The sequence below is a fragment of the Ranitomeya imitator genome, chromosome 1 (assembly GCF_032444005.1).
Source record: "Ranitomeya imitator isolate aRanImi1 chromosome 1, aRanImi1.pri, whole genome shotgun sequence".
Classification (NCBI taxonomy): Eukaryota; Metazoa; Chordata; class Amphibia; order Anura; family Dendrobatidae; genus Ranitomeya; species Ranitomeya imitator.
In genome coordinates this window covers 344,581,046-344,607,026 of record NC_091282.1, presented here as the reverse complement: position 1 = coordinate 344,607,026, position 25,981 = coordinate 344,581,046, and the positions used below count along the sequence as shown (strand labels likewise).

At 42.0% G+C, this 25,981-nt stretch overlaps 1 protein-coding gene across 2 annotated transcripts in view; it reads left to right on the top strand.

Moving 5' to 3' along the window:
• TPCN1 (two pore segment channel 1) overlaps window positions 1-25,981 on the top strand; it is a 141,450-nt gene that overhangs the window by 22,754 nt on the left and 92,715 nt on the right. For both annotated transcript variants that reach the window (XM_069759860.1, XM_069759855.1), the window contains 3 exons: window positions 7,751-7,927; window positions 10,697-10,810; window positions 23,154-23,284. In XM_069759860.1, coding sequence (XP_069615961.1) covers window positions 7,841-7,927; window positions 10,697-10,810; window positions 23,154-23,284 — 332 coding nt within the window. In that variant the 5' untranslated portion in view covers window positions 7,751-7,840. The remainder of the gene's footprint in view (window positions 1-7,750; window positions 7,928-10,696; window positions 10,811-23,153; window positions 23,285-25,981) is intronic.

The following is a 25,981-nucleotide window of genomic DNA, read 5'->3' as shown; positions in this document are numbered from 1 at the left end:
ACCCTCTCTCTCCTGGGCTGGCAGCTAATCTTAGACAAGTTTTTCCCTCATTTCAGGCCCAGCAGATATCCTTTTTTGAGGATGATCCTGGAATGTTCCAGAAGGTTGGTGATTCTCCCTTGAGACAAGGCCGTGGCCCTTCAACAGGGAGCTTGCGCACTTGTTCACTCATCCCCTCATTCCATTCGATTTGCTAGGAGGGTTCTGAGGAAAATTGGTGACGACAATGGAAGCGTTTTTCCTTCACTCCTCTTGTTTTCTGCAGGTCAATCAGGCTTTCAGAGGGTAGTCTCTGAGCTCCTTCCTCATCCAGGGGAGATCCTTTCTCCCAGTTCAATGGTTATTAGTGGCTACCGATGCCAGTCCTCTTCTCCTGATCATTGTTCTGGGGATCCGAACAGTACGGCTAGTTCTACGGCAGGTCCACTGCCTTCTGGCGGGTCCCCCAATCCGTTACAATCGGACAATCCCACGTCTGTCCCATACGTCAATCATCTAGCAGGTACCCACGGTCAGGCGTCATGGCAGAGGTACCTCACATTCTCTGTTGGACCACGATCTATCATTGGTGATCTCGGCATTACACATCTCAGGAGTAGAACTCAGGGCGACGGACGCCGTCAGGGTCCCGCCTCTTGTGAGTGGGAACTTCACCTGGAAGTCTTCCATCAGATCTGTCTTCTCTGGAGCACTCCAGATGTAGGTCGGATGGCGTCCAGACTGAACGCCAATGTACTATAAGTTCATGGTTCGGCCTCCAAGTCCAAAAGCCATCGCAGTGCATGTTCTGGTCCTTCCATGGTACCAGTTTCCTTCACTCCTCTTCCACTACTTCCGAGATGTTTTCGGAAGCAGGAAGGGTCCCAGTGATCCTGGGAGATCCGCACTGACCATGTCAGGTGTTTCTCATTTGCGGAACTAGCATTTTTCTGTCTTATTGCAACAAGACTGCAAATATGGACTTCCTCGCATGTGGTTCTTCCCTATCGCATACCGTTAGATCTTTGGGACCTTAATGATCTTGGGAGTCTTACAGTAGACTCCTTTTGATCCGGACAGACTTTACTATCGGGGAAAGTCGCCCCTTTATTCTCTGCGATCCCCTCTGACGAGTCTTCAGAGCTAGCCGCTCTGTTCTTTCAGACCTTTTTCCCTTATTACCATCAAGGCAAGGTTGCCCTCAGGCCATCCCCGTCCCTTGTTACCAAGGTGGAATTGTATTCCCACAGTTATGAGGGCATCGTTCTTCCCTCATCTCTTTCCGCACCAGTCCACATGACGGAATGGGTTCCCCATATTCTGAACGTGGTGAGTGCTCTCAGTAGGTACGTCTCGAGAACTGCGTCCTTCCGAAGGTTGAACACTTGATTTGGGCTACCTCACTGTAAGAGGACGGAAAAACTCTTGCTAAAATATGTGTGTCTTATAGTCCGGAGGCAGCTTCTTGTGATGGAGGAAAACGCTGACACTGCATCCTTCCCTGTCACAAAGAAAACTGCTCTCCCTCCTCATGCCCTACACTGATCTAACTGATTGGGTCAGAGCAGGAGAGGAATCTGCCGGGACCTGAACGGAGGCTGCACGATTAGTCATATGCCGGGAAGGAACTGCAAAATATGTTTGTGTGTGTGTATGTACATATATATAGAAGCAAAGTTGTGGTGTCTACATACCATAAATCATACTCCAGTCAGGTACTGTAGTAAGATTTCTGGTGTATGACATGCCACAGCTCATCATCAGTTAGGTAAGCTATGTTGTCATGCCCCCTTTCTGTCCCAGCTGCGCTCATTTTGACAAACCCACTAAATTTTTGTGTAAAAGTCGAATAAAATGTAAACAACACAAAGTGATTTTCCACTAGAATTATGACGTAATTGCTTTGATGGATCGAATAGCAGGAGATAAAAAATGAGCCCATATGACAACTTACAGTTGCCAAAGTTTTCTAACTTACCGTGACTATATCAATCGAAAATAATGTGTACAGAATCTCCAGTGTATTTCTAGGAGATGCTGCTTCACTCTACTGCTCCCTTCATCCTGCTGTTAAAGGGACTCTGTCACCTCAAATTGGCGGGATATTTAAATGACTTTTTACCTGTCCGATGGACGGCGTTTCATCTTCATTTCTACACCCTGTCCTTCCCTGTTGTCCGCTATATGTTAGTGAATTAGAGTACTTGTGGAGAAATGAAAATGAAACGCCGCCCATCGGACAGGTAAAAAGTCATTTAATATCCCGCCAATTTGAGGTGACAGAGTCCCTTTAAGAACTGACAGGAAAAAGTCCATCACATGCAGGAAGCAGAGAATACTTATTAGAGCTGCACCTATTAGAATACACTTTCATTACTAAAGCAAATTGTTATAGAAAACATTAAGATCCATAACAAATTCCAGTGAGGGGGCATTCACCCCCCTCTCACACATAATTGCAGTAGGAGAAAGAACTTTCAATCTACAAACCTCTTTCCCATGTTTAACATATCAGAAGAGAGTAAACTTCATATAGCTAATATAGAGCAATCAAATTAAGATGGGACGAGTAAACCATTCAAGTTCCTTTTTGAAGCAGATACTCCCTACAGAGTACAGGTAATTAGGAAAGATCTTTTATGAGGTCCATATATCAAAAGGGATATGTGTTTCCGCATAGATAGAGAAATGGAGAAGACTGCTTTGTCCCCAGGAAATATATCCTGAGTTGAAAGGAAACTTTTGTTCTCTTCAGGAGAAATGTTACACCTGCGACTAGGCACCGGTGTAAGGTTATGAATATTGGGGTTTGTATAGATCTGATTTTGATAAGCCCTGCAATTTCAACTTCAGGAATAATCTGGGAAGAACATGCATATTTTCTCATAACTGTGACACCTGCCTATAAGCCCCAAATCAATAGTGACCAGATAGTAAGCATGGCATGGCTATTTTCAGCCATCTATGTTAAGTAGTGATGAGCAAGTATACTCATTGCTCAGGTTGTCTCTGAGTATTTGTGTGTGCTCAGAGATTGTTTTTGTTGACGCAGCTGCATGATTTGCCGGAAACCCCCCCCCCCCCCCCTAAAATTCTACTTGCTCACTCTCCGCTGTTTTCGACGATGTCCGTCGTTGGTTGCAGCACCGATGTCAAATCAACAGCACTGCAGCCAATCACCGAGCCGAACGTTTCTTGTTTACTTGGGCAGAGCCACTGAATGCATTGTCAGCAGTGCAGCAAATATCAGGTTGTGGAAAATCAGCCGTGTATCACGGATGACAATTGCATGGCAATGCTCGGGCTGGCCATCAGCTCCCTTAACCCAAGCATGACAATATGTATTTCTATGCAGCGGTCACGGGTCAGAAGAGTCGCCGGCCTGTCTATTCTTTGCTATCAGATCGTTGTGTTATACCACCATCAAGTATATCTTGTATGTTTTTTTTTTTTTTTAAACAAGTTGCACCCTGGGACACTTTTTTTTTTTTTTCTATGGAATAATATGCATCTATGATAAGTTTTTCTACCGGTCAGGCTACCACTCCAGGCCCTTAGTCTGCTCTGTGGAATTGTGGGGCAAAGGGCAAAAATATCCCCCAACAAATAATTAACTAACGTTGATGTAGGTTTTTCATTACAACTGGAAATCTATCCTATGACCTCTCCGGCTTTTTGCCATTAATTAGCTTTGTTGGCTTGGTTCATTGAAATATTCCAGGACTGCAGAATTGAGTGTCATACATGATGCATACATCAGCACAAACTGCTTGAGTGTCCATAGGTATAAATAATTGCTTGTTTGCACCTATTATTATGCTCAACTTAAAGGGGTTTTTCCAGCGAACAGCCCTTTTGCAGGTGAAGATGCAGATGAGAGTATACAGACAGGACAGCATAGGATCACAGTTGTTGCTTTCTGTGAGGAAAAACAAGTTATTAAACAAGCAGTGAAATGTTTTTATTACTGAAACCAGCAGATGTGATCCCTTGCTGTCCTGTCTGTATACTCTTTTGCATTTCTAAGATTATCTGCGCACAGGAACATTTTTTCTAACACATCCAGTTGTGTAAATTCTTATTATTCCAAGATCTATTAATTAAAGTGTACTTTGTTTATGGGAAAACCTTTTCAAGTGTTTTTAAAAAGTAATGGTATAATGTTAGGATATGCCATTATTTTTTGATCGGTTGGGATGTGTCTAATCCTGAATCTGAAGGGGCTGTAGTGATGGTGTACGAATAAGGAACGGGAGAAGTCAGCTCACCATTTGCAGTCTCTTTCCAAGGTTGAGTTCCACGCACGGAGCCGCTTGGGTGTGCAACTTCCAAAGAATGAAGAAAAAAAGGTACTCCAGCGTAGAAAAATATAAAACAACATCTTTAATGGAAAAAATTCATTAAAACAGGCACAATACGGACAACATACAGACCCCAGAGAGATACCAACCGACGCGTTTCGACACTCCGGTCTTAATCATGATTAGTATAGATTGTCAGACTAGAGGCTTCAAAACCTTTTGTGATGCAAACAGGTGGAAAAAATCAGTGCTAGTTGTTAATAAAATCACAAGGTGAGTAAATTTTACTCTTTGTGAAAGCAATTCAACAACATGCATGTACCATATAAAATAAAAACAGTAAATCAGGAAAAAACAGTATACAAACACACAATAATACCATGAATGAAACACTCTTATTTCAATGCATATCCAACTGATTAAGAAAAAAATTTTAAAACACAAAATACCATAAATGAGACAGATTCTAATTTCAATACATATCCAGACTGATAAGAAAAAAAACAAAACACAAACATTTAGAACTTGCAGAATCCTTGTCTGTAATTTGAATATCCAGTACGACTCCCTATTTAATAATTTTCTTCTCATATCTCCACCTCTGAACGGTTTAACCACTTTTCCATACCTATAACTGGTATTACCCGATGTGTGTTTTTACAATGTTTAGATACTGCAGATATATTGTGTGCAGTTGACTGCTGGCATCAGAAAGATGTCTCCTCACTCGCTTCTTCAGCTGCCCTATAGTGCAACCCACATATTGTAGGGGTGTCCGGCAGTGCTGCTGGTGTCTGGCGCTGCGGCCCGGTGCTCTGCGGGTGTCTCCGGGGCCCGGCAGCGCTGCTGGGGTGTCCAGCGGTCCTGCTGTGGGTGTCCGGCACTGCTGCCCGGTACTCTGCTGGTGTCTCCGCACTGCCTGGTGCTGCTGTGGCGTTCTCGGGTGCTGCCGGGGCTCTGCTGACATTTTGTGAAAGGCCAGAGCCCCGGCAGTCCCATGATTTCCTGTGTGGACTCCGGTAAAATGGCCGCCGGGGGAGCTGCGCATGCGCAGATTGAGATCTCGGCACAGATCTCGGGAGATAAGATTTCAATGCTCCCCCGGTGGCCATTTTACCGAAGTCCACCGCACAGGAAATCATGGGACTGCAGCAGCTTCGGGCAGTGCCAGCTGCGCACCCGCAGCATCGGAGACACCAGCAGAGCACCTGGCAGCAGCGCCGCCGGACACCTCTGCATCGCTGCTGGTACCTTTTTTGACAGGAAAACGCAATCCAGAGTTTTTTATAATATCAGCTAGTTTTTGTCCTGATATAACATCGGTACATTTTTAAAAAAATAATCTTAACAATTGTATTAAACTGTGGACTATAGTTAGTAGTAAAAGTCACTGGTGTATTACTCTGGTGATTACCTTTTTTTTTAGGGATAAGACTTTTATCATGATCCATCAAATCTTTTCTATCTATTTGATCTACAATTGCTATAGCTTTATTGAGACACCATTGTGGATAGCCTCTAGATTATAACCTGCTCAAGACTGTTTGGGATTCTTTATGGAACACAGTAGATGAACAATTCCTCTTAATCCATTTTAACTCTCCCAGTGGGATGTTATGAGTCATGGGTTTTGCATGACAAGAGTGGGCTTCCAAAATATTATTTGTATCAGTAGGTTTCCTATATGGGTGTATTAATACAGTTTTGGATTCCAGGCAACGTTTTAAAGTGATATCTAAATAATTAATTTTGGTCTGTGAGAAAGTATAGGTGACATTTAAATTAAAATTGTTCTCATTAAAAAATTTGATGAATGGTTCTATTTCAGCAGTAGTGCCGTTCCAGATGATGATCAAGTCATCTATGTATCTGCCGTAAAATTTGATGGAATTATAATAAATGTTTCTCCTCCCAGACACCTACCTTGATATCAGCAAGGAAGCAAGAGCATTTCCCTCCCATCCAAACACCACGGGTCTGAAAGAACAATTGTTGGTTGAAGGAAAAATAATTGTGTGTTAGTAGAAAAAACAAAACGCATGTAAAAAATTTTTTAGAAAATAAAGAAAGACTGTCCGTGACTATATGACGTGGAAGTGATGGGTATAAACTAATGTCACCATGTATAGGAAGAGGACCATGTGTGTCCATCTAAGTTTGTAATTAACATTTTTGTGTCTCTGACATAACCCGGTAATTGTACAACCAAAGGTTGCAAATAATGATCGACCCATTCACTGAGGTTTTCACTTAAAGAACCTATACCAGATATTATTGGTCTGAAAGTTGGGGGAAGAATTTTTCTGAATTTTTGATAAGGCATGGTATATGGGAATAACTGGGTGTTGAATAAAAATGTAATCGGCTATTTTTTGGTCGATAGCACCATTGGCTGTGTCTTCTACCAATAATTTTTTAGTTTAGTTTGAAAAACTGGCGTTGGGTCAGTGGACATTTTTTAGTAAACAGAACAATCATTGAGAATTTTTACATTTTCAATGCCATATAAAGTAGCATTAAGTACTACCACTCCCCCACTTTTATCTGCTGGCCTAACCAATAATTCTTCAATTTGTTAGTTCCTGAGTGCTTGTCTCTCATACAGGTTAAGATTAGCCTTGCCTGAGGAGGTGGTGATGGCAAACTCAGTCGATGGGTTCAAGAGGCCTGGATGTCTTCCTGGAGCAGAACAATATTGTATCTTACAGTTCTTAGGTTCTGTAGAAGGACCTAGATCTGGGGATTTATTCTGACCGAATATAGGCTGGACTGCATGGACAAATGCCTTTTTTCGGCCTTGCTAACTATGTTACTATCAAAATCCGAATGCGATTCCCTATCTAATGCCACCAACTCTTCTTCAATTAATTCTTGAAAAATATTCATCACAGCTGGCCTAGATTGGATGGAAAACACAAATCATCATTGTTGGAAGACTGATGAAAATGATATTTCAATGTCTAGTTTCTGGCTAATTTATTAGTATCCAAAATAGTCTTAAAAATATTTTAAAAAAAATTGTAGTGCAAAAATTTAAGCCTTTTTCTAACAAATACATTTGTGATGTTGTGGAAGTGATTTCACAAAGAGTTAAGTTTACTCACCTTGTGATTTTAATTAACAACTAGCGCTGATTTTTTTCACCTGTTTCCTGCACGAGAGGTTTTTAAGCCTCCAGTCTGACAACCTGTACTAACCATGAAACGCGTCGGTTGGTAGCTTTCTGGGGTCTGTGTGTTGTCCATATTGTGCCTGTTTTTATGAATTTTTTTCCATTAAAGAAGAAGTTTTATATTTTTCTATGCTGGAGTACCTTTTTTTCTTTGTCTTTACATTTCCACAATACACAAAGTGGTTAAAAGAAGTGATCTGAGTATTCTTCATACCAATTTGGGTTTTGTAGGATGGATTACTGCTTATTTGTTTGTCAGGGTACAAACTGTAGATTATTTGCTTCTTCTGATTTCCAGGAGGGGAAGAATAATGATAAGTTTTACACACATCCACGAGATCCGAAGGCGCTGACTGCTTACCTTTTTGCCCACAATCATTTATTCTACATGCTGGAACTGGGTACCGGTCTTCTGTTGCTGCTTCTTTCCCTGTGCGAGGCGCCGGCTGTCCCTTTTCTTCGCCTTGACATATATGTATGTATAAAGTCTTTGAATATCTATTTTAGAGACTGCTTAAATTGAATCTATATGAAATATATAGACTATATAATATGTAGAAAAAAATGTTTGGATCCATAGAGTGAGAGATATATCTAACTAACTACAGTTGTGTGAAAGTATTTGCCCCCTTCCTGATTTCCTATTCTTTTGCACGTTTGTCACATGCATTTAAACACTTAAATAGTTCAGATCACCAAACAAATTTAGATATTAGACAAAGATAACACAAGGAAACACAAAATGCTGTTTTTAAATGAAGGTCTTTATTATTAAAGGGAACCTGTCAGCAGGATTGTGCATAGTAACCTACACATAGTGTCAGGTCGGCGCCGTTTTACTGGCAGCTATAGGTGTCTAGCTGTGATCCAATAGCTGCTACTGCGCAGGTGCGCCATTTTGGAGGAGGAATTATTTTTTTCTTCTCCATTTTCGAATTGTTTTTTTTTCCCCTAGCTGGATAAAATCAAGAAAATGTATTATTCCCACATTAAACATACGATTATGCTGCAGAGCAGGTGCCACTGCTGGCACCAGCCTGCAGAATTCTTTTTTGTCTCTTTCTTCAGTATGTTAGGTATTTATTATGTAAACTAGGGGGCAGGTCAGTGAGGGATCAGTGACCCGTCAGCAGTCTGCATTATGAATATATAATCTGAGCCACACATACATACCCCAACCCCGCCTTAGGAAACGAGAGTCTCATTCACACAAAACTAAAAATAAAGATTAAAGAACAACCATAAGATGGATTTGATCACCCAAGGTATCATTTACATCAGTATAATGGCGCCGACCTGACACTGTTTGCAGGTTACTGTGCACAACCCCACTAACAGGTTTCCTTTAAGGGAAAATAAATCAGAACCTACAGGGCCTGTGTGAAAAAGTGATTGCCGCCTAAACCTTGTTTGGCCACCCTTAGCAGCAACAACTGTAATCAAGCGTTTGTGATAACTGCCAATGAGTCTTTTACAACTCTCTGAAGGAATTTTGTCCCACTCCTCTTCACAGATTTTTTTTGTATTTCAGCTACATTGGAGAGTTTCTGAGCATGACCTCCTTAGAGGTCATTCCACAGCTTTTCAATCGGATTAAGATTGGGACTTTGACTAGGCCACTCCAAAGTCTTAATTGAGTTTTTCTTAAGACATCCAGAGGTGGACTTGCTGGTGTGGTTTGTCCTGCTGCATAACCCAAATGCGCTTCAGCTTGAGGTCACGACCAGATGGCCGGACATACTCCTTCAGGATTTTTTGGTAGACAGCAGAATTCATGGTTCCTTTTACCACAGCAAGTCTTCCAGGTCATGAAGCAGCAAGACAGCCCCAGACCATAACACTACCACTACCATATTTTACTGTTGATACTTGATAGGATGTTCCTTTTTTAAATGCTGTGTTACTTTTATGCCAGATGTAATGGGACATAAACATTCCAAAAAGTTTAACTTTTTGTCTTATCAGTCCACAGAGTATTCTCACAAAAGTCTCAGGGATCATCAAGATACTTTCTGGCAAAACTGATACGAGCCTTTATGTTCTTATTGCTCAGCAATGGTTTTCGACTTGGAACTCTGCCATGCAGGCCAATTTTGCCCAGTCTCTTATTGTGGAGTCATGAACACTGATCTTAACTGACTCAAGTGAGGCCTGCAGTTCTTTGGATGTTGTTGTGGGGTCTTTTGTGACTTCTTCGTTGAGTCATTGCTGCACTTATGTGGTAATTTTGGTTGACTAGCCACTCCTGGGAAATTTCACCACTGTCCTAGGTTTTCACGATTTGTGGTTAGTGGCTCTCACTGTGTTTCGCTGGAGTCCCAAAGCTTTAGAAACGACTTTATAACCTTTTCCAGACTGATAGATCTCAATTACTTTATCACTTGTTGCAGAATTTCTTTTGATTGTGGCATGATGCCTAGCTTTTGCGGGTCTTTTGGTCTATTTCACTTTGTCAGGCAGTTCCTATTTAAGTGATTTCTTGATTGAGAACAGGTATGGCAGTAATCCGGTCTGCTTGTGGCTAGGGAATTTGAACTCCGCTACCCAAAGGTGTTGTAAACCACAGTTAATATATGTTTTAAGAGGGGGCAATCATTTTTTCACACAGGGCCCTGTAGGTTTGGATTTCATTTTCCCTTAGGTTATATGCACACGTTGCAGATTTAACTGGAATTTTCTGTGCAGATTCTGCATTTCTTGGCAGAAAACCAGGTCAGAATCTGCGCCTTTTTTTGGTATGTGCACACGTTGCAGATTTTTGTGCGGATTTCTTCCTTTTTTTTACCCCTGCAGATTTCTATTATGGAATAGGTGCAGAAATGCAGCAGATCTGCACAAAGAATTGACGTGGTCCTTTTTTGAATCTGCTGCGTTTTCCGTGCAGATTTTTCCGCATCATTAGCACAGCATTTTTTTTTTTTCATTGATTTACATTGTACTGTAAATCACTTGCAGATCGGCAGCGTTTCTGCGTGGAAAAAAAGCTGCAGATCTGCAGGAAATCTGCAACATGTGCACATACCCTAAATAATAAAGACCTTCATTTAAAAACTGTATTTTGTGTTATCTTTGTCTAATATTTAAATTTTGTTTGGTGAGCTGAAACATTTAAGTGTGACAAACTTGCAAAAGAATAGTAAATCAGGAAGGGGGCAAACACTTTTGTCACACAACTGTGCATACACTGTAAGTGTGCCTCTCAGTTTCCTTCATTATTTTTCTTTCCGTAATTGCAATATTGAAGGTTCATGCCACGCTGGAATTGCTGACCCTGGCGCTAGTTGTTTTTGAACTTGGCATAAAGATGAGATGGCTCGGTTGTTGGACATTTCTGAGACATCGCAGGACCATGTTAAAGGTTAGTCATCAATCAGTCTTTAAATAGTTACCTTGTATTATTTGTCTGTTCCCTTTATTATTTATTTATTTGGTATTAAAGGGGCTTTCTACCTTCAGGGGCAATTTTTTTTTTCTTTACTCAAATGCATGTCTTTGGGGCTGACAAGAAACTTATTTTTGCGATTGGGTTTCAGGAAAATTTGTGCACATTTTTGCTTTTATAAGCTCTTTGTTTCCTTCACTTTCAACTTTTGATGTGGTCTGTACTTAGAAATCAGCGAAACTCAGAAAATGACAAAGGAGTTACAGAGTCTCCCCTTTATTTTCAGAATCAACTCACTGATGGATTCTCAGTTAATCCATTCTGTAGCTAGCAATAGACCGTACAATGAGTCTGTAAAGCAAATGGTGTGAAATTGTTAAAGCACCGCTCAGCGTGTTTTTTTTTTTTCTGTTAGTTTTTTTCAGTGCTGGAGTGGTGTTTGTAATGTTAGGTCCCTGCTTGTAGTCAGATACTCAACCTCTGACATCTTCACCTTTTTTTTTTTTACACGACTCAGAAGTTACGTCACAAGCTTTCAATGCACGTCTATGAGAACCAGAACGTGGCTCTCCATAGAGTTGCATTGAATAGTGACTTCCTGCTCACTCCTTGGAACACTGGAGCAGTCCTGCAGGTCACAAACTGCCGGAAACCGAAGGAAGCGGCAGAGGTAGAAATGAATACGGCTCCGGGTAAGTATATGACCGTGGGCAGGGATGTTAAATTAGAAGCACCATTCCAGTAGTGAAATACAAAAAAAACGCTGGAGTGGTACTTTAACCCCATTACCCCCGAGGGTGGTTTGCATGTTAATGACCGGGCCAATTTTTACAATTCTGATCACTGTCCCTTTGAGGTGATAACTCTGGAATGCTTCAACGGATCCCGGTGGTTCTGACATTGTTTTTTCGTGACATATTGTACTTAATGTTAGTGATAAAATTTCTTTGAAATGACTTGCGATTATTTGTGAAAAAAACCTAAATGTGGCGAAAATGTTGCAATTTTCCAACTTTGACTTTTCATGCCCTTAAATCACAGAAATATGTCACACAAAATACTTAATAAGTAACATTTCCCACATGTCTACTTTACATCAGCACAATTTTGGAACCACATTTTTTTTTTGTTAGGAAGTTATAAGGGATAAAAGTTGACCAGCGATTTCTCATTTTTACAACACCATTTATTTTATTTTTTTAGGGACCACCTGACATTTGAAGTCACTTTGAGGGGTCTATATGATAGAAAATACTCAAAAGTGACACCATTCTAAAAACGGCACCCCTCAAGGTGCTCAAAACCACATTCAAGATGTTTATTAACCCTTCAGGTGCTTCACAGGAATTTTTGGAATGTTAACAAAAAAAAAAAAATTTACATTTTGTTGTGAAAAAAAGTTAATTCAGACCAAATTTTTTTTTTTTTACCAAGGGTGACAGGAGAAATTGGACCTCAAAAGTTGTTGTGCAGTTTGTCCTGAATATGTTGATACCCCATATGTGGGGGTAAACCACTGTTTGGGCACATGGCAGAGCTCGGAAGGGAAGGAGCACCGTTTTACTTTTTCAACCCAAAATTGGCTGGACTTAAGATCCGACGCCGTGTCGCATTTGGAGAGCCCCTAATGTGCCTAAACAGTGGAAACCCCCCACAAGTGACACCATTTTGGAAACTATACCCTCTAAGGAACTTATCTAGTTGTATGGGGAGCACTTTGAACCCCAAAGTGCTTCACAGAAGTTTAGAACGTAGAGCCATAAAAATAAAAAATCATATTTTTTTTCACAAAAATGATCTTTTTGCCCCCAATTTTTTATTTTCCCAAGGGTAACAAAATAAATTGGACCCCAAAAGTTATTGTGCAATTTGTTTTGAGTATGCTGATACCCCATATGTGGGGATAAACCACTGTTTGGGCGCACGGCAGAGCTCAGAAGGGAAGGAGCGTCAGATTTTACTGTTATGGTTTGCAGGTGCCATGACCCACTGGGAGAGCCCATGAGGTGCCAAAACAGCAGAACCCCTGATAAGTGACCTCATTTTACAAACTGCACCTCTCAGTGAATTCACCTAGGGGGTGCAGTGATCATACTGACACCATGGGTGTGTCACAGAATTTTATATTATTGGGCAGTGAGGACAAAATAACTAAATTTTTACCACCAATATTTTGTTTTGGCCAAAGATTTTACATTTGCACACAAGAAGTATGTAAAAATGGCAACAAAATTTCTCCCACAATTTCTATTGAACGTGGCAATACCCCATATCTGGCTATACAGAGCTATTTAGCCATGCAGAGTGCTATATTCCTATTCAAGTTAATGAGTCTGTGCACATGTCAGTGTGTTTCCATGGACCATGTGTCCGTGGGCAAAACACACTGGCATGTCCATTTTATAATGTCAGGACGGGCCATAAAACGTCCCGCACACATGCATACACATAAGGCTACGTTCACATTAGCGTTGCGCGCCGGTGCGTCGGCGACGCAACGCACGACGCACCAAAAACGCGCGCAAAAACGCTGCGTTTTGCGACGCGTGCGTCGTTTTTTGACGAAAATCGGACGCACGAAAAATGCAACTTGTTGCATTTTCTTGCGTCCGACGCTAGCGTCGAAAACGACGCACATGTCGGAAAATGCTACCAAAAAAACGCACGCGTCCCCCATGTTAAACATAGGGGCGCGTCGCCGCTGCGTCGCCGACGCAACAGCGACGCACATTAGCGAAACGCTAATGTGAACGTAGCCTTTCACACATGGATGTGATCCATGTAACACGCATCGGCGCTGAGGAAGAAGTGTTACAGTAAGCGCTGTTCCCCGGCGCCGGGTGCTGAACACTGCTCTCCTCATTCTTCCCTGCTCTGCCGGCGATCGGTGCAAGCAGGGGAGAGTGATGAGTTAAATTTAAGTAATAAGAGACAACAGGCGGCGGCTGATGGGACTATTACTTCCATCTGCCTACCCCTGCTGCTGCTAATAACAGTGAGAGCAGGAGCGGCGGATGGGAGTATTCATCTGCCGCTCCTGCGCTGTAAATGAATACGGTAATTTTAAAATAAAAAACAGCTTGGGCTCCCCCTATTTTTGATAACCAGCCAGCCAAAACTCACAGCTGGGTGCTGGTATTCTCAGGCTGGTAAGGGGCTATGGAATTTGCCCCCCCCAGCCTAAAATTAGCAGCCCGCAGCTGCCCAGAAAAGGCACATCTATTAGATGCGCAAGTTCTGGCGCTTTGCCCATCTCTTCCCACTTGCCCTGTAGCGGTGGCAAGTGGGGTAATAGTTATGGGGTTGATGTTACTGGTGACATCAAGTACACGACTTAGTAATGGGGAATCGTCTACAAGACACTTATCCATTGCTAATCCGATAGTTGTAATGTTAAATAAAGACACAGCCAGAAGTCTTTTATTTGAAAAAAATAAGACCTCTTTTATTATTCTTAATTAAACAATACTTACTGCAACGCCTAATCCAAGCGACGCCCTTGATCTCCTGTGATAAAAGTAAAATAAAAAAACAACAATATACCATACCTGTCACATCATTCTATCCCACACCGTAATCCATATCTGGGGGATATAAATGGCCGTTTTTTAAAAAAAATAATGTATTTAAATAATTTAAAAATATGGCGTGGGGGATCCCTCTATTCGTGATATCCAACCTTGCTGAAGCTGACAGCTGAGTTGCAGCCCCCAGCTGTGAGTTTTGTCTGGCTGGTTATCAAAAATAGGGGGGAACCCATGACTTTTTTTTTTTTTATACCGTATTTCTTTACAGCGCAGGAGCGGCAGATGAATACTCCCATCCACCGCTGTTGCTGTTATTAACAGAAGCAGGGGTAGGCTGATGCCGCCTGTTGTTTCTTTTATTACTTAAATGTAACTCTCATCATTCTCCCCTGCTCGTGCCGATCGCCGGCAGAGCAGGGGAGAATAATGAGAGCCGTGTTGAGCACCAGGCACCAGGGAACAGCGCTTACTGTAACACTTCTTCCCTGGTGCCCGTCCTTGTGGTACTGATGCGGCACACGCATGCCACACGTGTGCCGCAAGTATTACACACATGGACACTGACCTCTCCAGTTACAGAAATATCAGGACTTGTAAAAGAGACCTTATAGCGATTTTTTTTTATGATTGGCAGCTGTCACACACTAAAAGATGTTTTTTATTGCAAAAAATAGTTTTTGCATCGTCATATCTTGAGCTATAATTTTTTTTCATATTTCGGCCAACAGAGTCATGTGAGGTCTCGTTTTTTGCAGGAAGTGTTAACCTTTTTATTGGTACCTGTGAAGAAACCAGATTGTATCTTAATTACCCAGACAGCTACATTTTTGCATAAACAAAAGAACTGTTTTTTTATCTGTATATTGGCTTGTGAATTTAAGTGTTTATGTCTGGTGGGTCAAAAAGACAGACTGCCCACTGATATACTATCTAACATACTGTGTAAAGGTACCGTCACACTTAGCGACGCTGCAGCGATACCGACAACGATCCGGATCGCTGCAGCGTCGCTGTTTGGTCGCTGGAGAGCTGTCACACAGACCGCTCTCCAGCGACCAACGATCCCGAGGTCCCCGGTAACCAGGGTAAACATCGGGTAACTAAGCGCAGGGCCGCGCTTAGTAACCCGCTGTTTACCCTGGTTACCAGCGTAAAAAAACAAACAGTACATACTTACATTCAGCTGTCTGTCCCTTGCCGTCTGGTTCCTGCACTGACTGCTGGCCGTAAAGTGAAAGTGAAAGCACAGCACAGCGGTGAGTCACACAGCGGTGACTCACCGCTGTGGCTGTGCTCTGCTTTCACTTTACGGCCAGCAGTCAGTGCAGGAACCAGACGGCAAGGGACAGACAGCTGAATGTAAGTATGTACTGTTTGTTTTTTTACGCTGGTAACCAGGGTAAACAGCGGGTTACTAAGCGCGGCCCTGCGCTTAGTTACCCGATGTTTACCCTGGTTACCAGTGAAGACATCGCTGAATCGGTGTCACACACGCCGATTCAGCGATGTCTACGGGGAGTCCAGCGACGAAATAAAGTTCTGGACTTTCTTCCCCGACCAGCGATCTCCCAGCAGGGGCCTGATCGCTGCTGCCTGTCACACTGGACGATATCGCTAGCGAGGACGCTGCAACGTCACGGATCGCTAGCGATATCGTCTAGTGTGACAGTACCTTAAGTATGTAATAGTGACTGTACATTGAGTGGGTTAAGCTTTGTTTATTGATGTCTGCTTATATGCTAATAGTGCTACTTAATCCCATCAACATTGTTTGCCATATCTTGATGTTGAACTAAAGGACACTGGGTAATTCTAAAAATAGCTTACAGGCCTTGGGTATAAATTGACTCAGAGATCACATCCTGGGTGACTGAAGTAACAGAGCTACCAGCCGGACATTCTGCAAACCACCCAACAGACAAGAGAACGGACTGCAGCCAATTCATCATGGCACCATCACGAGGGACACTGATCTAGGATTCTATAGGATACAACCTAGGGGTTTTCGGCTCCGGTTGGAAGGACACAGATCTGATCCAGTGACCATCTCTGCACCATGGATATGTTTGGAGAAAGCCAGGGTTGGGACCCGCTGGTCGCCTGGTTCCATGGAGATGGTCCGATAAGACAGGTGGTGACTATCATGTCAACTGGCTTTGGACCTTGTATAGACTTTAAGGACAGTTCTTGGTCATCTCCCTATACTTGTCGCTGCCCCTTCTCTGTGCGTTCATCCACAGATGGAGTAGCGACCCTGGGAGCTCTGGCATCGTGTCATACTGGAAACGCGTGTCGACGCAGTGATATTTTATATGCGCCCATGTACCCATACAATTCCCGGCTTGTTGGGAATGCTCTGTTTGCTATTGTGTGCTGTAGTTCAATAAAGTATTGCCACCCTGTTTTACCTTAAGCCTGTGTTGTCTGTGTAGTGTATTGCCCACTGGGAGATAGAGCGGGCGTTCAGTAGTATGAGCAGTCTTGCTAAAGACAGCCGGGCCAGCGGACGAGAGAACCCACTGACCCCGCTTCTCCAAATATGTGTACTTTTATTATTTAGATTTTTTTTTCTCCTTCAAATATTTATTTAGTGATAGAATAAATATTGTTGTTTTTTTTTTGTTTGTTTTTTTTAATATTTTTACAATTATTTAATTTTTTTTTTTTAAACTTTATACTGACACTGAAAGACTTCCTGATCATGCACTGCGCATGACCAGGAAGTTTCTTAGCTCTGGTAACCTGGATGTCGTCATGACGACATCAGGTTACCATGGCAGCGATCAGGACCCTGCATCACGCCACGGGGTCTCGGATGCAAAGGCAGAGGGGCTGCACCGGCTTTCAAAATGCTACGATCGTGTTCGATCGCAGTATTTCGGGAGTTAAAGTGCCGGGAGCGGTCTGTAACCGTTCCTGGCACCTAGTGCCGGGTGTCAGCTGTGAGAAGCTGACACCCGGCGGCGATCGGCCACGCACCCCCCTGTGTGCGCGGCTGATCGCGATGATGTACTATCCCATCCATGGTCAGACAGGCCAGGTCACATGGACGAGATAGTACGTCTGATGTCAGAGAGGGGTTAATGAAACTGAATGATTTTTTAAAAATTTTAACTCCAAATACATGCATTATGTAAAAAAAAGTCCCCAAGGTGGAAAACCCCTTTAAAAAGTATTAAATTGTCAAAAAAAATTATTTAATTGCAAACAGCAAAAATATATTCCACCATACTCCACCCACTCCTCCTGTCGTGCAATATTATTTTGCTAAAGTGAACCCAATTAAGTCGTCTCAGTCCTTTGTGTGCAACAAGATTACTACTTAAAATGTTAGAGATTACCATTGGTTTATTGCATGTATAGGACATAAAAGTTTCCTACATAAACACATATAGTACCAATTTTCCCCTCACCCATGACGTCACCTGAGAGAGTGGAATCCGCCGCTATCACTGGACAGGAAACCAAGAGTACAAAATAAAAAGGCAACTCCCACTTCTTTCTTCAACATGGCTTCTTGTCCTTTGAATGTCTGTCCCGGGACCATATGTTTCAGTAGTCCTGCGGCCTTGTGATTTTCGTATGTCTTTCAGCCTGGCATTTTTTTTGTTTAGTCTGCAACCTGGCTTGTAGCCTGGTGTTCTCGTTTAGGTGCTGTGACTTGGTTGGTTAAAGCGCCTGTCTTGTCAACAGATCCCGGGGTTCAAACCTCAGTAGTGTCTGGCCTTGTGTCTTGTATGTTGGGCTAGCTGTCTCATGTCTGGCCTCGTGTCTTGTGTAAACAAAAAACAAAAAAAAGTCAAAAAAGCAACTATGAATAACAAATCTTTATTAAATAAATACAGAAAATGTTAAAACATATATGGAGAGGAAATGCAATTCGGAGAATAAATAAGTAGTGTCTTAGTTGCGTTTTCCACATATAAGAGTGTTTGGCACATTAATCATATATGATAAGTACATTTACAGCAATCTGAAAAATAAGTTGATCAGAAAGGCCCGGCGCCTTCGCACTGCAGTACTTTGCTCTGCCCTCAACAGGGCAGCCAAAGTACGCCTGCGCCGGAGCCGCAGCGTGAATACAAGAAGAGGACGTCATCGTAAGAAGATGGGAGGCCCCGGACTGTGATGCCGACCGGACCACAGCGGGACCGCCCCTGGGTGAGTATAATCTAACCTCTTTTTCTCATCTTTCAGAATGCTGTAGATAAGCCCCTGATGTTGGTGGGCTTAGCTCACCTTCGATTTTGGGGGTGACAGGTTCCCTTTAATAAAATACAGTCCAAAGTGTAGCTGATGAGTCCAGCAGATCTCTAATCCATCCCTCATTCTTGGATAGCATATTAAACTGATCCAAATTGACAGGTGCTTCTCACAAAGTTAGAATATCATCAAAAAGTAAATTTGTTTCAGTTCTTCAATACAAAAAGTGAAACTCATATATTACAGTTGTGCTCAAAAGTTTACATACCCCTGTAGAATTTTTGCTTTCTTGGCCTTTTTTCAAGGAATATGATTTCTAACACCAAAACTTTTTCTCCACTCATGGTTAGTCGTTGGGTGAAGCCATTCATTGTCAAACTACTGTTTTCTCTTTTTAAATCATAATGAAAACCCAAAACATCCAAATGACCCTGATCAAAAGTTCACATACCCCATTTCTTAATACCATGTATTGCCCCTTACAACATCAATGACAGCTTGAAGTGTTTTGTTGTAGTTGTGGATGAGATTCTTTATTTTCTCAGATGGTAAAGCTGCCCACTCTTCTTGGCAAAAAACCTCCAGTTCCTGTAAATTCCTGGGCTGTCTAGCATGAACTGCACGCTTAGGATCTCCCCAGAGTGGCTCAATGATATTGAGGTCAGGAGACTGAGATGGACACTCCAGAACCTTCACTTTGTTGTGCTGTAGCCAATGACAAGTCGACTTGGCCTTGTGTTTTGGATGGTTGTCATGTTGGAACGTCCAAGTACGTCCCATGCGCAGCTTCCGGGCTGATGAGTTTACCCTCTGTCAGTATTCAAACCCCACAGCTCCAGATGGCAGCTCTTCCCTCTGAGCTATTCAGCTCGCTGGGAAGTTCTATGCTATCACAAATACTTATACCTATGGTGTTGCTGATGTTTCCATCATGAGTTTCCTGTTGGTCACCACCCTGAGTTTCTGATTGGCTCCATCCTGATTGAACACCCTATTTAAACCTGGCCTTGCTCTCCGATCCTTGCGTGATTATTGAGCTACCAGACTCGATCTTCCTTCCACCTGCTGCTTCTTCACACGACATTGCTGCTCCTGATATTGACCTCTTTCTTTCCTGAATACAATTCCTGTTTATTCCTTCAAACTACATTGCTGTTCCTGTGTACCGATTCCTTGGCTATCCCTGACTACACTACCTGCCGGTGCTGCCCCTACTAGTGGTTGCAGTATCACTGCTCCAAACCAGGTCAGTCCATAACACCCTCCTAGTTGGAGGTGCAAGATGGACATGGTTGTGCTAAACTGAATAAAACTACTGTATATCCAGTTAAGACTTCTAGTTGGAATCACAAGATGGCCTTGTGGGCGCTAATTGATTAAACACTCAATGCCACAATCTACCCTACTGGTATGGAGTGGTAAGATGAGCTTAATTGTGCCAAGTCAAGCGACACTATATCAGTCTGCCCTCCTAATACATATGCGAGGTGGACTCACTGGTATGGGGCTGATAAACCATCAATATCCCAGACTATACTCCTATTTGGATTTGCAGGACAGACATGGTTACATCGGATCTGTTGAAAATATTCCAAGGCCAGTGTATCCTTCTGTTTGAAAATGGACTAATTTGGAAATTAAGTCGGTGGAGCCATTATACACAATATGTATTTCAGGATTGAAGTCATAAAACTGGTAGATTGAACTAAGTGGTGAGTTCATTAAACATCCAGTCAATGCGCTTTTGGAGTGATAAAATGGCAACAGACCTATGGGGGAGGAATCAATGTCAGATTCCTGTGGCAAAGGAGGAACATCTTCGCTAGTCAAGATGAATGCCTTCACATTGAGGTAAGACCGTTCTGATTATTACTCAAGAAGAGGATAATGTGTCCTTAAGGTACATGGTTGAGGGAACAGTGATCTAATACCTTGGTTTAAGACCATCTGAGCTTTGACCTATATCATATGAGGCCTATATCTTTCTGACCGAGTTGCTTCTTGATGGGGGAACAAAAAAAATGGTGTATCAGAGGTGATGGTTATCACTTGGATTTTCTTAATTACTTATCCAGCAAAAAGACTATTTTGCATGTAACGTGTTTCAACTAATCTTCATGGTTGGATTGTACACATCTCAAAAAAATAAAAGGAACACTAAAATACCACATCCTAGATATCTCTGAATAAAGATCTGCAACTGGAATATTTCAGTCATTACATTGTGGAATACATTGAGAATAAAAAAACATGAAAATGATCAATTTAAATAAAAATTAATATCCCATGGCGATATTGATTTGGAACAATACTTAAAATCAAAGTGGAAAATCAAATTACAATTCTATTCCTGGACCGTCTGTGGTGCAACGTGGCTTTGACAGATGGAACGAGACATGATGTCCCAGATGTGCTCGATTTGAATTGGGTCTGGGGAATAGGCAGGCCAGTCAACAGGCCTTCATTATGCAGGAACTGCTTACACACTTCAGCCTCATGAGGCCTAGCATTGTCATGCATCAGAAGGAACCCAGGGCCCACTGCACCTGCATATGATCTCACAACAGGTCTGAAAATCTCATCCGGTACCTAATGACAGTCAGGGTACTTCTGGCAAGCACATGGAGGGCTGTGCAGCCCTCCAAAGAAATGTCTCCCCACACCATTACTGACCCACTGCCAAATCGGTCATGCTGGAGGATGTTGCAGGCACTAGAATGTTCTCCACGGGGTCTCCAGACTCGCGTCTGTCACGTGCTCATTGTGAAACTGATCTCATCCTTGAAGAACACAGGGCGTCAATGTCAAATCTGCCAATCTTGGTGTTCTCTGGAAAATTCCAATCGCCCTGCTCGGTGTTGGGCTGTAAGGCCGGGGTCAGACTTGCGTGTGCAATGCGAGAAACTCTTTTTTGCCTGTAAGAGTTGTATTAGCTCTTGGTACTTGGCTTGGTTGTGGTCTTAAAGTTACATCCTAAGGGGCAAACTAAGAAAGAGAGACTGGGGAAATCGGATTGAGATAAAGTATTAAATATTTCTTCTGGGTTCTGTAACCCCTTTGGCATTCTGGGAATCCTAATCTACACTAGATAGCATGGGGTTGGGTAGATGTTGAACCATTAGGTGATCGTTGAAACTAGAAAGGTTTCTTACAGTCCAGATCTTCACATTGGTGAAGTTTTTAAATACAGATTCTCTCTGAGGGAGGAAAAATAAGTTATTGTAACCAGTAAAATATAATTACTTGTTTCCTTTTTTGTGTGCTTTTTTTGTTGGAGATCCAAATCGATAGAGACATTATTTTTACTAAATTATTTCTAAAACTTTCACAATCTTCTTTCCTGAAGCACTATACCTTGAACTAAAAAATTCTTGGGATCTTCCTTCAGGAGTAAGGTCTTACAGGAGTGCTCCCTCCCCGTCAGAGGATTTCTTGGTCATCCTCTCTCAGGTGCTCTCATGGGTGAGTGGAAAAATAATTACTTACTGGTGATTTGATTTTCCTGAAACCCATGACAGCATTTCTATTCATTCTTTCCCTTTGGCTTATGGTTGGTTGTGGTTCTCAATATTCTCTTCCCACAATGAAGATGGGCTGGCGTGAATGTATAAATAATAGTAAGTAGTAATCGTAATAAGAGTGATTATAATTTGGGTGGTTCCTACTTGACTTCTTGGAAACCACATTGAAAGAAGTGGGAGTTGCCTTTTTATTTTGTGCTATTGACTTCCTGTCCATTGATATTGGTGGATCCCACTTTCAGTCGCTGTAAAGGGTTTCAAGAAAATCAAATTACTAGTAAGAAATTATAATTTCCTTAATGCTCTTTTTTATGCGCCTCTTGAAATGCCAACTGTTTGGCCTTCTGCTTTAATTCAGTAATGTAGGGTGCTGTGGAATGTAGTCCGTGTGAGGCAAGCAGCTTTCTAGCTTGGTCCAGAATTTTTGAGATGGCTAGTTTAGAGTATTAGAAGATTAATCATGTAACTTTAATACCACCCTAAATACCACATAGAACCATGTACCCTAAACCCCTGAGACCCTCACGATGAAGCTATTTTAGTAGGATAACCATTGATGGGTCACATCAAGTGCTCTGGCCCATTCACACTGCTCATCAGTAGGGGCTCCTGCTAATCACACATTAATAACATTAATAATCTATTCTCAGATTCGAAAACTCCCATAAATGTAATCTTTTTTTGGTGGAAGCATTAATTGAAGACTGCCTTCTCAATTTTTCTTAGCCTTTTTTTTATACACATACACAAAAAATTGATACAATATTTTTATTGCTTAATTTTTTTTATGTGACGTGCACCGCAGTCAAGTGTTTTTGCCGCTCTGCTCTTTACTAGACACTTTTATAAAAGAAAAGGAGACGTGAAATTGTGGATTTGTAAAATGCATTAATATTATGCAGCATAATTTTCGCTTTAAAAAAATTGCGTAAGTTACTTGAAACAGTTGGCTTAAAATACTGGAAAGCGTGTAATCTTATGTCAGCAAGTACTGCGGTATGTTTTCCACTAGTCTAGCTTTATGAAGTCTCTTAGTAACTCTGTCCTTTTATTCTTACTTCTCTGCAGAGTTTAGTTTTGTTGGTTCAATTTGTGGAAGCTATTGTGGTGCTAATTCGGCAGACGTCCCATGTACGCATTACAAGAGCATTGCGACCTATTTTTTTAGTCGACTGCAGATATTGTGGGGCTGTCCGGAGGTAAGCATAATTTGTAAGTGTTTTTAATAAAAAGTATAGTATAATAATGCTAAAAAGTATTCATATTTAAATAAAAATACCTACAAAAGTACCGTATATATACTTGAGTATAAGCCAACCCGAGTATAAGCCGAGACCCCTAATTTTGCCACAAAAAACTGGGAAAACTTAATGACTTGAGTATAAGCCTAGGGTGGGAAATGAAGCAGCTACTGGTAAATTTCAAAAATAAAAATCGATACCAATAAAAGTAAAATCAGTAGGTTGTGTTTTTGAATATTCATATTGAATCAGGAGCCCCATATAATGTTCCATAAAGTTCATGATGGGCCCCATAAGATGCTTCATAATAAAATATGCCCCTTATAATGCTCCATAAAGTTTATGATGGGCTCCATAAGATGCTTCACACAAATATATGCCCCATATAATGCTGCACAAAGGTTGATTATGGCCCCATAAGATGCGCCATAAAAAATGTGCCCCATATAATGTTGCATAAAGGTTGATAATGGCCCCATAAGATGCTCCATAGAAACATTTGCCCCATATAATGCTGCACAAAGGTTGATTATGGCCCCATAAGATGCGCCATAGAAAATGTGCCACATATAATGTTGCATAAAGGTTGATAATGGCCCCATAAGATGCTCCATAGAAACATTTGCCCCATATAATGCTGCACAAAGGTTGATTATGGCCCCATAAGACGCTCCATAGAAAATGTGCCCAATAGAATGCTGCATTATGGTTGATTATGGCCCCATAAGATGTTCCATAGAAACATTTGTCCCATATGCTTCTGCGATAAAAAAAAAAAAAAATGGCATACTCTCCTCTTGTCCTAAGCAGGCTGGAACAGGCACTTGCGATATTCACCTGTCCCCGTTCCACCGCCCTGTCTTCCGTCTCTCTGCAGTGACTGTTCAGGCAGAGGGCGGCGTGCACATTAAACACATCATCGCGCCCTCTGACCTGAACATCACAGCCAGAGGATGCGGAAGACGGAGAGGCGCTCGGCGGTGGAACGGGGACAGGTGAATATCGCAAGGCCCACCTCCCCCATTATACTCACCCTCCCAGCGCAGTCCCTGCTTCTCCAATGCGATGGCGCCGGCAGCTTGTTCCTGTGTTCAGCTGTCACTGGTACCGCTCATTAAAGTAATGAATATGTGGCTCCACCCCTATGGGAGTGGAGTCACGTCCATATTCATTACTTTCATGAGCTGTACCGCTGAAGACAGGAAGAGCTGCGGGCGCCGGAGAAGCAGGGACATGCAGAGGCGCGTCGGGAGCTGGTGAGTATGATGGACAGCTGCCGCTCCCCCGCCGACCCCCTGGGACAATGACTCGAGTATAAGCCTTGTAGATTGTGAGCCCTCGCGGGCAGGGTCCTCTCTCCTCCTGTACCAGTTGTGACTTGTATTGTTTAAGATTATTGTACTTGTTTTTATTATGTATACCCCTCCTCACATGTAAAGCGCCATGGAATAAATGTCGCTATAATAATAAATAATAATAATAATTATAAGCCGAGAGGGGCACGTTCAGCCTAAAAAAATGGGCTGAAAATCTCGGCTTATATTCGGGTATGTATGGTAACTAAATAGATATCTCCTACTGCTAACTAAACTATTCTTAACATAAACTAGGGAGAGAAGGAAGAAAGTGACGGCAGGATCCCATGTATAGGGTTTTGTATGCTATCTGTTAACATAGTCTCAGGTGTGTCTCAGGTGTCAGCTGCAATATGCAATAAAATCAATTGTTTCAGATGGTGAAAATTGCCTTTAAAGGGAACCTGCCAGCAGCATTGTGCTCATTAAACTACAGACACTGTCAGGTCGTCACCGTTATACTGATTACAGTGATACCTTGGTTGATTACATCAATCTTGTTGTTGTTTCTTAATCTTTATTTTCAGTTTTGAGTTAGGGTATGCCCACGTTGCAGATTTGCTCTTGTAAAAATCTGTACGGATTCTTCCTCTCTTGGCAGAAAACCCAGTTGAAAATCCACGCGTTTATTTATTTCTTTTTTTTGGGCGGACTTGTATGCGTTTTTGTAAGCTAAATAAAGATATATTATGTAATTAACCATACTTACTGCATCGCCTAATCCCCGACTCCCTCGGTCTTCTGCAACAAAAATAAAATAAAAATAAAAAAAACAAAAATACTCCCTGTCCGCCGTAATCGTTTTTAATAACGAGTGTCCCACGACGATCTCCCGTGTAGAACAGTCACATCAGGAGATCTGACCGTTTTATAGGGCCTGCGGTGATACATTGACAGGAGATAATCTTCCTGCAGTGCATCACTGAGGGTTCACCAGAGTTTGTGCTTTCACTTTACGTCACTGCTGTGTGGGAATTTTCTCACACAGTGGTGCCGCAAGTGACAGCATGAACTCTCTCACGGCGGCCCAGTGATACACTACAGGGGCGATTAGCTCCTGTCAGTGTATCGCTGGAGACGTGTAGAACAGTCACATCTCGCATTATGACTGTTCTACACTTGAGATCGCCGTGGGACACTCGATATTAAATGGACTTCGGCGGAAAGGTAAATATATAGTGGTTTATTTTATTTTTATTGCAGGAGATTGAGGGTGTCGGGGAATTAGGTGTTTGGTGAGTATGAATGTTGTATGTGAATATGTAAATGTGTTTTTTTTTTTTTTTTTAACCATTGAACA